This window comes from Seriola aureovittata, chromosome 7 (assembly GCF_021018895.1).
Source record: "Seriola aureovittata isolate HTS-2021-v1 ecotype China chromosome 7, ASM2101889v1, whole genome shotgun sequence".
In the NCBI taxonomy this organism is placed as follows: Eukaryota; Metazoa; Chordata; class Actinopteri; order Carangiformes; family Carangidae; genus Seriola; species Seriola aureovittata.
Genome location: NC_079370.1, coordinates 27,074,695 through 27,091,508, shown reverse-complemented (window position 1 = coordinate 27,091,508; position 16,814 = coordinate 27,074,695). Strand labels below are relative to the sequence as shown.

General features: G+C 40.6%; 1 protein-coding gene across 1 annotated transcript in view; it reads left to right on the top strand.

The window, feature by feature from the left end:
* Window positions 1-16,748, top strand: part of znrf2b (zinc and ring finger 2b) — a 34,431-nt gene extending 17,683 nt beyond the window's left edge. The window contains exons 2-5 of the mRNA XM_056379971.1: window positions 3,193-3,288; window positions 8,757-8,862; window positions 11,550-11,622; window positions 11,718-16,748. Of these exons, the coding sequence (XP_056235946.1) occupies window positions 3,193-3,288; window positions 8,757-8,862; window positions 11,550-11,607 (260 nt within the window). The 3' untranslated portion in view covers window positions 11,608-11,622; window positions 11,718-16,748. The remainder of the gene's footprint in view (window positions 1-3,192; window positions 3,289-8,756; window positions 8,863-11,549; window positions 11,623-11,717) is intronic.
* The last annotated feature ends 66 nt before the right edge of the window (window positions 16,749-16,814 follow it).

Genomic DNA, 16,814 nt, shown 5'->3' with positions numbered 1-16,814 from the left:
AACATATCTGTAATGTTAGTTGTTGGGCTTTGAAAGAATTTCATAAGCCAGTGATCCAGACAACATCCTCAAACAACAGAAGTCATGAAACCAAAAATAGTCAGAAAGGCTGCACTTTTCTCTCCGAGCAAGTTTTATTCCCATGCTTGTTTTTTGTTTTGTTTCGTTTGAATGGTGAGAAAACTGTAGTACAATTTATTTTCCACCTTTCTTCTGTGTTGTTTGGGAATGTGTGCCTTGAGGCAGCAGATGTTTCAAGTCAGGTTCCTCAGTTGTCTCAATTCACTATCTGTTTACTTTAATTCTGTAGATATGAATCCTCCCACTGCAGCAGTTTGCTGTCAGGCAGTGCAAACAACAGGAAAGTGAAAGATACATTGCTCCAGGGTTATTAATAACACTTCTGTAATTTATGTTTACATAGTCCAGTTTGTGTGAGTGATTATAGAAGAAATACACTTTGAGAGGCCAGACGTTTTTATGCTGCCAAGAGCAGGTAAGACATCAGACATTCATGAGGACACACACAGCAATTTAATTTCCTGCAGAGAGCATCCCGTACAGTTGACTGGATGAGTCATCACAGCTCCACAGACACAGCTCAGCTTTGGCTTTTTTTGCAGAATGACTTGTGGAGTCGTGCAGAGCTAGAATTCACCCTCGTGTCTCTTTCACATAAATACACCTTAGACTACATGTTCCTGACCGTCAGCAGATGGCCAGGAGATCTGTGTGTGTGTGTGTGCATGTGTGTGTGGTGTGATTCTCTAAAATAGGTCAGACAAGCAGCCTGCTTCTGGCTGCGCTAATCTATTTATTCCATCAGTGTCACAGCATGTGGACATATCTCACCATTTTAGAAAGCTCCACACACATTTACAGTCCTCTGTCTGATGTCACCTGCCATGATATGTGACATTCTGCCCCCTGCTGCAGGACTGTTATGCTCACAGATGATGGATGAGGGTTGCTTATCTGTGACAAAGGGCAGTGTGATGTCAGTGGAAGCTGCAGGATTGGCTCCTGAGACTAAGACTGTGACAACATAATTGTAACAGGAATGGGAACATTTTTATTATTATCTATGAAATAAATAAATAAATATGCTTATATACACTGTCGCTAAGTGATACAATGCAGTAGTGATTCGTTCTATAGCCAGGCAGCAGCATGTCACTCCTGTTCACTGCACAGTTTCCCTCTGGTATTCCATATTTAGCACTTCTTCAATACAACAAGAAAAGGGGGATTTTTATTGTTTGAGTTACGCGATCTGTTCAGTCATAATAGTTAATGTGGCTCTCAATCATTCTATTTACGTTCTAATTTGTCAAGTCAAGTCAATTTCTATTTGTACAGCGCCAACAGAAGTTATCTCAAAGCACTTTCCAAACAAAGCAGGTCTAGACCTTCTCTTTATAATATTATTTACAGAGACCCAACAATTCCCAACAAGAGCAGGCGCTATGGCAACAGTGGCAAGGAAAAACTTCCTTTTAAGAGGCAGAAACCTCGAGCAGAACCGGACTCAGGGTGGGCGGCCATCTGCCTGGACTGGTTGGGTTGGGAGAGATACAGTGAGAGAGAGAGAGAGAGAGAGAGAGAGAGAGAGTGCAAGCAGGAAAGAAAGAGAGAGAGCAAGAGAGAGTGCAGAGGAAAAGAACGAGAACATGCAATGATAGCAATATTAATAATAGTGATAGTAGCGCTGGCAACAGCGATAGTAATGTAATGGCAACTGTATTGCTCCTACTGATAAAAGTAATAATGAAAGCTAATAACAGTAATGATTATCATTATTTATTCTAGTAAATGTTTGCAGGTTCAGCAGCAGGTGTTAAACAGGATCATGGGGCAGTAGGTGGTTTGCAGTTGCAGATCCAGACTCTACAGCTCTGGAGGTGGGAGGACCTGTGGAGAGTAACAGGAAGGAGATAGAGAAGGAGAAGGGAGAGAGAGAGGCCACAGCCTGGGCTCTCGTGTTTATGGGAAAAAAATGTTTGAGTGATGCAGGGATTTTCAGAAAGTTTACAGTCGTCTCGTCTGCAGGACAGCCTGGACTATACTGTACTGAGTTTACTGATTTATTGAGACTGAGGCCCACCCGCCGGTGGTAGGATGGCAACAGGTACAAAGCCTGAGTTTATAAAAGAATAAGAGGCTAACTGAAGGTTAAGGCATAAAAATATGTTTTCAGTTTAGATTTGAAAGTCTGAACGGAGTCAGACTGTCTGATATCAGTAGGGAGGTTGCTCCAGAGCAGAGGGGCCCGATAGGAAAAGGCTCTGCAGCCAGCAGACAGACAGGAACCCTAAACTCTGGGAACGGAGAGTATGAGATGGAGTATAAGGTTAAAGCAGCTTAGACAGGTATGAAGGAGCAAGTTCATTTAGAACCTTATATGCCATCGAAAGTCTGATTTGACAAGTAAGCCACGGAGGCGGGACATTAGACTCAGTATAATGCAGTCCAGTTCAACATCACCAACTGACAAACTGTGACCTCAGTAATAAAGATACAGGAGAAGAAAAATCACTGACAACGTCAATAAAAGCTTTGTAAAGATAGAACATGTGGCAGAGGTGTTCTACTGGATTACATTAGAATAAACATTTGTAATAAATTACAGTACTAAGGGACTGAGGTCAGATCATCCATGATAAGAGATTAGCTGGGAGCTGGTGGAGGGCTTTCAACAGATGCTGAAGGTGAAGGAGAGGTTGAGGCAGAAATCTAAGACACAGACAGGTTAGTGGCAGGAAACAGTTTGTAGAGTGATTTCACAAAGTTTCTCAATAGACACATGAGCAGAACTCAAACTGACAGCCAGGACCTTGAATACTGTGATCCACGGCAGGTGGAGCTGAGTCAGTGCAGGATCCTGTGGTGCAGATGGGCCGGTCATCATGGTATGGTTGGACTCAGGCTGGTTACAAATACACTGTTGTGAATACCAAGCGTCAGGCTGATGTTTCTTTCACTGGTAGTGACTGGTGTGCTGGGGATAATTGCAGGATCTGTTGTGCAGGATTCTTGTTAACACATCTGGTTAAACTAACAAGTGATCACAGGGAAAACAATGGTACTGAAGATAGAGAAAGAAAACACTATGAGTGATTAGACATGTGGTATTTTCTCCATAGATGATCTAATTCTCTCATTAACTGTGTCGTGTTTTCTTTTTTCTTCCAGGCTTCAAGTGCCCTGTCTGCTCCAAGTTTGTGTCCTCGGATGAGATGGATCTTCACCTGGTTTTGTGTTTAACCAAACCCAGAGTGACGTACAACGGTAGGACTGACCCTTCCTCTGTAACTCACTTTACAATTAGTAACATAAAGAAGATAAGAACATGTGTGCCAGTCAGTGTGAGGAACCTGCAAGCAAGTAAAACCATGATATGACTAAAGATATGCTAAATTAATGTAAGCATGCAGAGGATTACGTCTTAATATCGACAGCCTTCTTATAGTATAGGTTTATATATATAGAGAGACCAGACCTAAATTCATCAGTTTTGGATACAATCAGGTTTACTGCAAACATTACGGACTTCTTAATTAGCTCTCCCCACATCTTCCTGTGTTCCACAACTGCCACACGTGTCTGTCATGTTTCACCTTAATTAATATTTAATCTAAACACTTATGTCGACATTTTGATAAGATCCTGTAAGTTTGATTTTTACAGACATTTTCCAGTTGAAAATTAAACTCGTCATTGATCTCTGAAGGACAAACTTGGACTCACTAGCTTCCAAATTATCTCATGTGTCCTTCATATTTGATCAGCTGATATCTACCAATATCAGTCTGTCTGTCATCAGCTCAGATCTGATGATAATATTGGAGACTGCTGTTCATTTCTTGTTTCAAATCGACAGTCAGTGATGTTCCCTTTATCCTTGACTTTTCCACAACCTTAACGGTGTATTTATTATTGTAACCATGACGACAACGGTAACCTCTAATCTTAATGAAATATATATTTTAACTCAAACCACAACCTTTTCCCAAACCTAACTAAGCAGTTCTTGTGCCTAAACTTAACCAAACCGTGACCGTTCCACAATCTAAGCTGCACATTTATCATGTTACAGTGACATGAAAGGAACAGTAAACTCGCCACTGGTACACTCCTACGGGACAAACAACATGTATGTTGGTTCAGGTTGGTGGACAGATACTATCTTTGCCTCTGATCTGTCTCCTAGTGGATATGACTTTCTCCAGCTGCACATGAAGTACACAGGCAGGTATATGAACACCGCTGCTGGTGTTGCAGCTGCATGTCTATCCATACATGTTGGTAAAAAGCAATTGCATGAGGAGCCTCACCTCCAGCAGTGGTTTGAATCTGAAAGGACTTCTGTCTCACCTCATCCTGTTTTTCTCTCTCAGCATGGATGAACTCCGTTTACTCCCTGTCACTCATTATTTGAAATTTGAACATTCATTCATTTTCGTTCTAACATGGGCTGAAAAGTTCATATTTGAGTTGTAATGACCTGTTCGAAATGAGGTCTGCAGTTTCTGTTAGTGCATCATTTGAAGTCGCTTGCCCAGTGATCCGGCAGAGAGCGCTCTATCAGCTTGACCGATTGCGTGCCCTATTGACCTATCAGTAAACTAAGCTAATGGTAATGCAGTGTTGTGACAGCCCTACTCCCTGTGTCTGTAAGATGTTTAAGAACCTGTGTCTTCACTGGAAACCAACAAGGAAAATGAACACACAGTACAGCAGTGTGTTCATCTCATGTCTTTGTATTAAATGTACTATTCTTACTCTAAACACGCTACACTAAAATCTGACTCAAGACATTTCAATTTCCAAATTTAAACACTCCTCCACATTTCTCTCTCAGCTGAATGTTTCTCAGGCAAGTTTAGTTCCTCTTTGAGTCATTTGACTTCCTGTTCAGCTGCGGCAGATTCCTCTCGGTCTTCCTGTCCATATGATGTCCTGGTCTGATCGGGTCCCCGGGTATGTTAAGGACTACAGTCAGTGAAAAACAATGATGCTGTGTTTACGATGCTGCACCTCAAAGACACAAGTCTTGAAATCTATGGTGTATGTTTACAAAGTCTTTTTTTTCTGTCGGCCATGTCTGTAGTAAACCCTCTTGCCCTCATCTGCCAACAAAAGGTCCTTTATCCATTACTTTGTGTCCTGAAAAGTCTTTTTACTCCACTACAACAAAGGTTGATATCTGAACTGCAGTGACACCAGCTGCTGAACAACAACTTTTTCTTTTATTCATTCTCTGAAGAGCTTAAAGGAAATGACTCCCGCTATTTATTTTGTAGATTAAAACTGTTCAACTGCAAATGCTTTCAAAAAACACTAAAGCAGCAATAAAGGACAACAAATGCAAAAAGCCACCGGCATCGCCCCCGGCTAACACTAGCTCACCAGAGGCTAGCACCAACACCCCACCACCATGGTTTCAAGAAGAAATGGAAAGACGGTTTGTAAAAATTCAAGCCTTACTGGACCAAAAACTGAACCTTCCCAGAAGGTGTGAAGGGGAAAAAAACGCCATCGCCTCCTTAAAAGAATGGCTCCCAAAAATACTAGGCCTGGAAATTGTCCAAACCAAAGACTGTAAATAAAGATGGATGTAGCCTCCGTTACGTCACCAAAAGGTTTCTTAGTGGTTTTGAAGCTCAGAGTGAGCTGCTCCACCGTCACCATCTTGGCATCTCTTTTGATTGGCTCATCGACCTGTTGTTACTAGAGCTCTCGAGAGAAGCCTGAGAAAGGAAATCTAAAACTACACTGGTTCTTAAAACCCACAAATATATCTTCTTATAGATTAACAGTTCAAATGAAACACAGGAGAGGAGGAAAATATGGAGCTTTAAACAATCCAATGACAAATTAAAAAAAGTAAATCAAATGTCAGTGGACCTCATCATACCAGACGTAGTAGGTGCTGACCTGCTGTTCAAAGACAATTAGGTGGTGAAGTGTGACCCCTGGAGTAAGGCCCTTGATTGATTAGTCAATCGACAGAAAATAATCAACAACTACTCTGATCATCAGTTAAACATTTGAGTCATTCTTCCCGCTCCTCTGGCATGTGGATTTTCTCTTTTCCTGTTTTGTATCACAGCAAACACAATACTTTGTGCTTTTGATGCCCTATCTCAGTAACACCAAATTTGGCATTAAATGTGCACTTGGAATCAAGGATCAACTGATTAGATTTTGGTGTTCAAAGGTTAAGGTCACGGTGACCTCACAAAACATGATTCTGGCCTTGTGAATGCAATATCTCGAGAACAGAAGAACAGAAATTATGACAAAACTTCATACTGGTTCATATTTTACATGACTCTGGATAAACAGGGATGTAATCTGAAACCAGTCTGAGTGGCAGAGGCATATAACCGCAAGGCGGTAACTCTAGTATGAGTGAATGCTTTCTTCTTGGAACATCATCTTGACTTCCACAGTTCACCTTCACTGAAATCTCTTGAAGTCCCTTCAGACAGTGGAAAGCCATGCTAGCTGTTTCCCTATGATGTCACCAACGCCATCTTTTGTTATTGTTTTGATTGAGGCAGAAATTACAGACGGTATTGACGGTATTTTTGGTGCAAAACAACTGAGATAATATGATAAAAATAAATATCAGAGTGATGATAGTGAAATGTAAAACTACATGTAGTGCAGTTCAGTCCTCTGAACATTATGCCAAGTTGCCTGGTCCAACCAACATGGCGGTGACGCTGATCCGGCAGCCTCTACGTAAGACGAGGGCGTGGCTTGAGGTGCCACAGGTACAAATCCCTTTTGCTCCACATTTCACAGACATTTGGTGCAAAAGTCAGAGCGTGCAGAACTTGCCATTTGAGACTCGTAGCGGAAGATTCAAGTTCAGTTGTAGTTATTGACTCGTGATTGTGCGATAAAAAATATCAAAGAAAAAAAAGGATTTGTGAGTAAATATTTTACAGATGTGCAACTGTCATTGCATGAATTCACATTCTGATTTGCAGGCTTCACTTTATTATTTCCGGGTGTGTGAATGTGTTTTGCAGCACATTGTCTGCAGCAACTGTAGCAAAGATGTGAGCGTATGAGTTTCTAAATTTGTGATTTGTAAAACAGGATTTGTGCACCTGCACTGAAGAATTAGAGAAGGTGTAACAGTTGTGTTGTGTTTGTGGGAGAGAAAAAAATCATGTGCAACTCCAAGAGCATCTTTTCTCTGTGACCTCACATTTACTGATACACACCTGTGATTATTTTATACAACTACTAATTCCAGTCACAGGTGCTCAGTTGTTTTGCACCAAAAATACTTTCATAGTTAAAACTATTATAAGATATTTGTGTAGTGATGATCTTGAACAGTCTTTCTATCCTGCATGTTTCCTCATCATTCCAAGTCATTGGTGTCCACAGTCAAGCAGCCTACAGGGCAGAGGAAGTTAAGTTTTGTCCCTGTGCTCATTCACTCTCTCTCTGGTGGGTAAAGAGAGAACAAAACTGACTTGATGTGTTAACATGTGTCCGCACACACAGACAATGAGTCCCTCACTCTCACTGTATCTTCCAATGATGGAGAACAGAAATCTTTGGCCACTAAAACAAACATTCAGCAGCAGGACAGCAGTTTTCTCTGAGTCTGTGTGAGTGACCGACACTGTCAGTGCATGAAAGATATCTCCCTCAGCTGAGCTGTCGTGTGCTGCAGCCCATAATAACTGGCTTTTCCAGGCCTATGTGGGTTAATCCACTGTTACATAAGGCCGGTCCTAATGACTCTGTGTGTTTTGCTGCAGGTGATGGGTTTAATGGTGCACACACTGACTTGCTCTTCCCACTCCAGTGCTGTGCATAGCAGAGCAATATGAATACTGCTCACACACACACACAATTAACACACAGAGGTGGCAGAGGTAGAGTTTTCCTCAAATAAAGCAGTATCAGTAAAACTGATATTTTAAAGTCAGTTGGGATCAAACCCCCCCAACATGTTGACGTTCCAACCATAGACTGTAAATGAAGATGGACGTAGCTTTCATGATGTCACCTGCAGGTTTCTGAAGAGCGGTTTTGAAGCTCAGAGTGAACTGCTCTACCGTCGCCATCTTGGCAGTGCCTGACTCCGCCCCTAACTCCCAGTTAATCCCAAACTGGACAAAGAGGTGGGGCGTGTGTGGAGCTGAGACTTTGACACATACCGGTTTGTGGCAAACATAAGCTCACCCACCTGTTACTCAAAAGAGGCCACGCCCTCAGTTATGCAAAACTTTAAGCCTTAATAAAATGTAAACAGGTGAGTTATAAAAAAATTAATCCCCCGTAGAGACCTAAACTGTATTTGTACCAGCATTGTGTATCTGCAGTAATGGATACATGGAGTTTTTGTTCTGTTTGTCCATATTGTTAAATGCTATGTGTGGTGGGTTGAGAAAATGTATTGGACATACATGGAAGTATGTCGATCTGTTATGATGGGCCCAGGACTCATCCATAGATCCATCAGTTTTATTCATGTTCCCCAGAGAAAATAACTTTTTGATAAACTCATTTGAAACTATGAATTTTCCTCTGGCACCACCCTCAGGATAAATTGTGAACTGCATAAGACATTGTTTTCTACTGGGAAGATTACATTGAACTTTTCTGCATACATTCATACTTCTTCCTCAAACTTGACCATCAAATATATATAGATAAAAAAAGTAGAACCGGATCGATACTAGATTCTTCCACAGAAGCTTTGTGTGTGTGTTGTCTCACAGAGGACGTCCTCACTAAGGATGCAGGAGAATGTGCGATCTGTCTGGAGGAGCTGGTTCAGGGAGTCACCATCGCTCGCCTGCCCTGCCTCTGCATCTACCATAAAGGGTAGGAAGCTGCTTCACTTCATTTTCTTATGATGAACAGGTAGTTGAGCTTTAGAGAACCACCTCATTAATAATGCTAGAAGCATCATTAATGAGGTGGTTCTCCACAGCACTCCCACTACAGGTTTACAATCATGTATTTATGTTTAGTTATGAGGCTAAGATGAGGAACTTGTTTAATGAGTTAAGGTCCTGTTGCAGGTTCATGTTGATGAGCTCGAACATGGATAAACACGACTGCTTCATTTGATGGTGACTTTCTCGTATTTCTGCTGTTTTCTCTTGCAGTGAAAACTTTGAAATTCATGAATCTGATTCCCAAACTGAACTTCCTGAGTGTTGTGTACTGAAGCACCACAATACAACAGGATACACAGCCAACTACAACAATGTCCTCAATCGGTCAGGTTTAGGTTATATGACCGTACATACCTGGAGGTTAATCTACTCTATTTATACTGAGGAAGATGTGTCAGGGGTCAAATGTAACTGGACCAAACACAGGTGTAAAGAAGGAGTTTTAATTAACACAACATCCAAAAACTTACAGGTTTATGAAAACTGACAAAATCCAAAACCAGGTTATTCAGACAACAGGTAAAAACTGAGGGAAAATCACGGGAGCACGAGGAAACAACAGAGGAACTGATAGAGGCTCAGGGAAAGACAGATGGAAAACATCATCAGGTCAAGGAAAGAGGTGGAGGAGAGTTTATAAGGACTTAGGAAAAGACTGTGCAGAGAGAATCTGACTGCACTTACACTAAGCTTGCTTTTTTAAATCTTTAAAATCTATAAAAACTTTTTCCTAACACTTGGATGATAAATCCTCCTTTCCTAACCACAAAAACAAAACAATCAGAAATAAGATGACATGAAAGAAATATACCAGAAAGTTGAGCCATTAAAAATAATAATTTAATAGAAATAAGCAACAGGAGTAGGGCCAGAATAAATTATACTTAAACATAAGTAGGCTATGTAGAGTTTTGACCTGTTTACTTTTGTTAAGAGGGGATATTCATTTTTTAGTGCAGTGGTTTTGAAACTATGTTTATGTAAAGAGTGTTATGATAATGATAAATTCAACATGCTTGTTGATGACAAGCATTGGCCTACTTGATGATTCCTAACTCAATGTAACAGAGAAGAGACCTATATTTATAGATCTGGGCTTCAGTCAGTCAGACAGAGATTCTAGATCATGTCACAAACATAAAACAGCTGCTCTGATGTTTCTACATGAATGTGTCTCTGCTGTGGTCAAACTACAACGGTGCATCACTTTAAATGTTGCTGCAGGAACGATCAGTGGGACTGCAAAGGTTCCGTGTTTCCTATGCTAAAGGAGATAAGCACTGAAGGTCTGTTCCTTAACATTTAGAGAATGATATGACAGCTGCTGCTCAGATACAGATTCGATCACAGCCTGAGACTTAAATACAACAGTGAGGCGAGGGTAATTAAACACAGGTCAAACTCATCAAGGCTGACCATCACAACGAAGGAAAAACTAGACAAAAACAGGAGGGAAAACAAACAGTGGACACACAGGGTCACGACTGTCCATTGTGGACAATGATCATAATGTAAATACATATAGGATTATTATGATTTTTACAGTACGGTGCTGAAGTATCTTGATCCTGCTTTGATTCAGGTCTGACTCACTTAAAACATTTATTTTATCCATTAACAGGTGGATGCTGTGATTTTCCATCGTATCGCTCAGTACAACTGGTTAATGGTCTTTAAATGAACTAAATTAATTACACTTAATTACAATTAAAATGACATATAAAATTTAAACAGCAGTACAAAACAAACAACCTCACACAGTTACTTAAGGAACAAACTAAAAACAACGATTCACCCAAGTGTGTTTGGTGGATGAACAGAGCAGAGGTCTGTACCATGAAGCAAGTTCAACATATCCAGGATAACTTTTAGTTATCTGGGTTAACTGAACCTAAACTTGTCCTGTTAACCTGTACTACGAAGCTGCTTATCAACTGGCTCAGTTAACTCTGGGTTTACCTGTCCAGCTACGAGCGTGTTCATGTCAAAGAGACGGAGTTGTTCATTATAAGCAACATAGTCTTAACTTTTTTTCTGCTTCAGAGAGAAGAAGTTCATGTCTGACTGAAATGTTCATTTATGATCATGGGAAATATTGAACAGTGTGTGGATCATTGTTCTAATCAAAGACATCAGAGGTTTCGTTTTTATTTCCAGTTCTGGACACAGAACTAAAACCAGAGTAACACATGGAAAGACTCAAACAGCAAAACCATTCACCGATCTATACAAATAGCTACTGATGTTTACTATTTACCGCTTTATTGTAAACTCTTTTGTCCCTGTCAGGATCCTGTAGGAATGATGACTCGGTTTTTCCAGGTATCTGATTGGTCAGTAGTTTGGCTGTTGACAGGTTTTGATCTGATCCTCTGAAGTTAACCTGCGCCGGAGCAGGTGAGGAGATCAGCATACGTTACCATGGTGATTTACCCCGGTAACAAGTGAACCACTGTCGTAGGACTGAAAACCCAGAGTTAAATCTTAAGTTACCTCGATAACCTCAGATCCTGCTTCGTAGTTCAGGCCTGTGGTGTGACTACATGTTATCAGCAGATGCACCTAAACAGAAACTATGAGGTAAAACGTGACGTTCAATCTGTGTTGCAGCTGCATCGACGACTGGTTTGAAGTGAACAGATCGTGTCCAGAGCATCCAACAGATTAAAGCTCTTTTGCACAGGTAACGTCTTTTCTTCATAGTCATTATGGATTTTAAAAAAATATATATTTCAATAATTCATTTCTGAATTTTGAAATGAATTTTGTTTGATGCAGGTACCCCACACTGAGTGTGGCTCCTGGGAGACTGCAGGACACTGTGACCACTGTGATCAGTTAACCACCAACCCCCCCACCCCTGAAAAATAATGTAGTACCATGGTGTGCCAAATCTCATTAAAGCAAACTTCAGGGATACAGACTTCATGTTTATGTTTGAGTTTGTACATCCACACTCTCAGCATGGACCTGCAGCCCCGTCACTCACAGCCACACCGGCCGTCACCACAGGCAGGACTTCCTGAGCAGCCACTGGACAGCAGGTGACAGATGATTGTACACCAGGACACTGGAGAAGGTGGACATAGTCCTGGGGGTGGCGGTTCTGTCACGGCAATGGGGTGGTGGGGGGGGTTCTTCCCTCCCCCTCCTACTCGATCCCTCCCCTCCTCCTTCAGCATCAGTGTCTGCCAGTGCCTTGTTGTAGTGATGCCCAGCCACAGCAGGGCGGCACTGAGGAGTCCAGACTGTCAGCAGAGCCTGAACTCACCAGACAGGACCATCAGGACCATCAACACCATCAGCACCATCAGCACCATCAGCACCACCTCACCACAACTGCTGCTCCACCCAGTCCAGGAGAAACAAGCCAGAGACGGGACAGCATGTCTGCATCAGCAGCTTGGACACTTTCAGAGCTGACACTGCTGCGCAAATGGTGCCAACACACACACACACACACACACACACACACACACACACACACACACACACATGCACACACACGCACACACACGATCATCAGTGCTCTTTTATGGTAAACCATGTTGTGGAGGTCTGCAGATACAGAGACCTGTCCCACGACCTGGACAGGGCGTCTGAGATCAACCTGAACCTGCAGCAGCTTGTTGCCGCTACGGAGACAAAAAATATTATCTCAGTTTCTTGTTATGAGAACATTTTCTTGTTTTAACTGGATGATTTTTTTCATGTTACAATAACATGTAACAACATGTAGAAGTGTTTCACTATGTTAAAAGAAACGTTTCTTATTTTAAAGAGATTATGTGAAATAATGGGATCTGATATTAACAGAAAAATCACTTTATAATAACAGTTCAGTGTGTAGTAATAACAAAAACATCATAACCTGAAAAATATTTCCTTGTGCAAGATAATCTCAAAACAGGAAAGTTTTGGAGTCAATTTTTCTTTCTTTTTTGTCAAATTTGCTCTGTTTATTTTGTTTTCATAACAATAATCTTCTGTTGTTTTCATCAAGTCAGTCAGAGGCAGATATTAATCTGAACATGTTCATTCGTTTAATAAGTTGATCATTTTTGTATCAACTGAGAATGAACAGGTTCTTACTCAGAGTAAAACAATGTTTTGACTTTCACATTTGCTGCATTAGAGGAGGAATAAACACCAGGTCAGTGATGATCACAGCCCGACCTCCTTTAAACAGGTGACAACTGTCACAGATGAATTCAATGATAAAAAACATTAAAGGATGGACATAAAAAAGAAATAAAAATGTAAAAAAATAAATAAATAAATGCAGTTTTTGGGGCATTTTTAGTGTAGCAAACATTTTTAAATTTCTGACAGTGCTCGATTTGTTCTAATGATGAGCACCTGACACTGCTCACCTGTTTAATGGAGGTTGGACTGATCATCACTGACAAAGGCACCAGCTGATGTTTCTGTGCATTACAAAGAAATAACCATTGACCAAATGTGAACTTCAAGATATTATTTTTTAAGTATTTTTGGGTGATGCCTTCACTGACAGTTGGCAGTAGAGGGATGTGAAAGGTCTCCAGTCAGACATGAACCAGGCACGATGTGGTTCATGGTTGGCACCTGAACCCTCAGGCCTCTGTCATGGGGTGACAGGTCAGGACTGAGGGAGACTGGAAAGACTGGACCTGACACACTGATCCAGTCACAGGTCCAGTTATGAACACAAAGGCCACCTGAAATTGTTCATTTCCAACTCCATCAAAAACACACATCCACTGCTGAAGCAGTAGATAAACTCTGTCATATCATATTAATGGTTTTATTTACAGTACATGCAATACAAAATATGATCAGTCTAAGTCTTGGTCATATTTTGTTTGTGCTGCACTCAGCTGACCTGCAGTCACACCATGTCCTTATGTAACACTGTAATCACTCCTGTTCATACCGGACATTAAGAGATCGCTTCTTCTAAGTGATGGGTGCAGAAACCCTGAAAGGCAAGTGACAGTTGTTTTTTTGCCAGGATAATTTATCCAGTTGTTTCTTTCATCTGTGAAATAACCCCCAAGAGGCAAGTGTTTTTTTTTTTCTAATTTCTAAAAATTCACTTGCCTCTCGGGAGTTGTTTATACAGAAACAAAACTAGAAAAACTATCCTGGCAAAAAATAAATAAATCACTTAACCTTCAGGGCTTCCATGCCCATCACTTAGAAGAAGGATATTTTAATGGACAGTAAAAAAAATTTAAAGAATTGAAAATTAAAAAAAAAAATTCTATCTTCCCAGAAAAAAGAAAAAATCATTTGCCTCTTGTTTGTTTTTGTTCTCACAGGTGAAAACAAAAACAAAAACATACAAAAATGATCCTGGCAAAAAAGAATTTCCACCGGCCTTCATATGTCGGGTTGGAATTAGTGTAAAAACCAGTTCCTGGCTTGTACAGGTCGTTAGCATCAACCTGCAGGTCGTGAGTCTCTGAACCTCTTCAGACATTTATATATAAAGTTAGATCTGGGGTTTTTAGGATCTTGAACTGTACTGTGGACCATTCCTTTTTTCTGTCTCCGGTGAGTCCCATAACTTTATGGAAGTGCATTTCTAAATGACTGGAGAATCCCTTTAAAGGACCATCCTGAATGTGATGATACCTCTAACAATGAAGGGTCCTCTGCTGGGTCACTGGAGTAAACTTTGGAGTTTTGGGATCTACCCTGGCACACTCATGACTACTGCTTCATCATACTGGATAAATACCCTGCCCCACCACACAGTGGTGTGGTTCCTCTGTGCGGTAGGTGGAGGTGAGGGCAGTATGGACTCTTCTCTTTCTGTAGCAAAAGTCTAAACGTCTGGACTGAGTGACTCACAGGGCTCAAACTGCACCTTCATCTTCAGTCTGACTAAACTGATTATTCATCATCATCATCATCATCATCATCATTATCATCATCATCATCATCATACAGCTGGTTTCTAGTGGTGTCTTCTCATCTCTGTTGTGAATTCTAGAGGAAACTTGCAGCAGACCAAGCCTTAATAGATGCGATGACACACAGTCATCTGTCCTTGTGGTTTTATATTGCTTCTAACAGCTGCCTCCAAATGAGTCTCCGGCCCAGCCAAAGTGAAACAACTAAAGCCATTAGTTGATGACGAGCATGAGGAGGTGTTGAGGAAAAGGCCACTGTTAAATGATTCCATTAGCAGAGGTGTAATCTATGGTGTAAGAAAACTGGGAGATTAAAATGAAACCAAAAGAGGTGGTGGAAGACGACAAAAGAAATCCTTGTCTGCTTATTTGGTGTTTGTGACCCTTTCAGGGCCGTCCTCAGTCGTGCAGCAGATAGCTATAATCATTTTTCAAAGGATCAAAATTGGTATGTTTATCCCTCTGTGGCTATTCATTTGAAAAATCCCATTAGCCACTTGAAATTTCAAAAGGCCGCCATTTTCCAAGACGGCCTCCATTTCTGGCATAGAAAACACATGTTACCCGATGGACAGATTTCAATGATTTTACAATTGAATCCCTTTTTGACTATGAAGACGTCAAATTTACAAAGTTTTAATGTCAATTAAATATTATTTTAAATAATTGAAATTATTTTTATGCTGACAAGGCTTTGGCCTGTCCCTTGGTATGATTGTTCTAATTCAGCAGGACTTTTAATTTGTAAAATGTAGGTAAACTGTTAAAATTTTTACAGGTTTCATTTTTTTTACAGTCTACTAAATTTTGCCTTCTACATTGTTAAAATGTTTGATTTGAGACCTAGACTATTAATATGGGAAAATTGTGGGTGAATTATTTCCTTGCCAGAAATGTCAGCCATCTTGAATCTTTGGTTGGTTAACGTGTTTTATCAAAAGATTAATACCCCAGAAGGATTAGTGCAAAGTTTAGTATTTGTATCAACATTTGAAAGATTTCTCCTGAAACGTACAGTTATCTGCTGCGCTACAGAATCACACTCACATGTCTCAGTCTGGAGAGTTAGTCACTGGCTCTTTCTCCACACATCAGCTGACTCCTGGTCAATGACTTTGATCAACTGTCTGTGAGCACTGCAACAAAACCGATAACAATACTCCATCTTCATGACAACCGAGCAGCTCCATCCACGGAGGAGATAGGATGAAGTGGACTTTGGATTTTTGTTTCTCAAAAATCAATCAGTTGTGGGTTAGAAAGAAACAAGTCTATTGACCTAATGAGACAGAGATACTTAAGGTTTATTGTGTAAACCAGTTGTCCTCAAAGGGTTGTCCGGGGAATTGGGAATTGGGAAACAGCTTATGGTGGTCGTCCGTTTCAAACACTTTCTGTATTAAAACATCTAAAGAAAAAATCTTTAACAGATGTGGAACCCTGGGATAAACTCTTTCAGCAGCTACCATCACATCACTGGGGCTTTCCCTATTTGCACATGCAGTGAGAAATCCCCAATGTACAGTTTTAATGGTGTTTGGTGAGCTCAAACAGTGGGGGTGTGAGTGTGTTAGAGATCGTGTCCAGTCCTAAAGTAAGCCTTATATGAACTACTATAGAATCAGTCAAGCACTTTTTAGGGTTTATAATTTATTTCTTGCCAGTTCTGAGCCCCATCAAGCATTACCTAATGACATGTAACAGAGAATGTGAGCTGTTCAGTGTATGTGATTAAAAAAAAAAGGCAAATATACAATGAATTCAAATATTTGTTTTATGTAAAACTATGTACAAAAAGAGAGTGAATCCTGTGGACACCATTCTCTTTTAGTTACTGCATTTTATGCTATGTTCTTTTGTGTTTGAAGCTAATCAGAATTTTTAAGTAAAAATTCAGACGTCGAATCAGCCTAAAGAGTGTTGTGTTCTCATTTCTCCAAACACACATCTGTCAGACGTGGAGCTTAGTGATGAA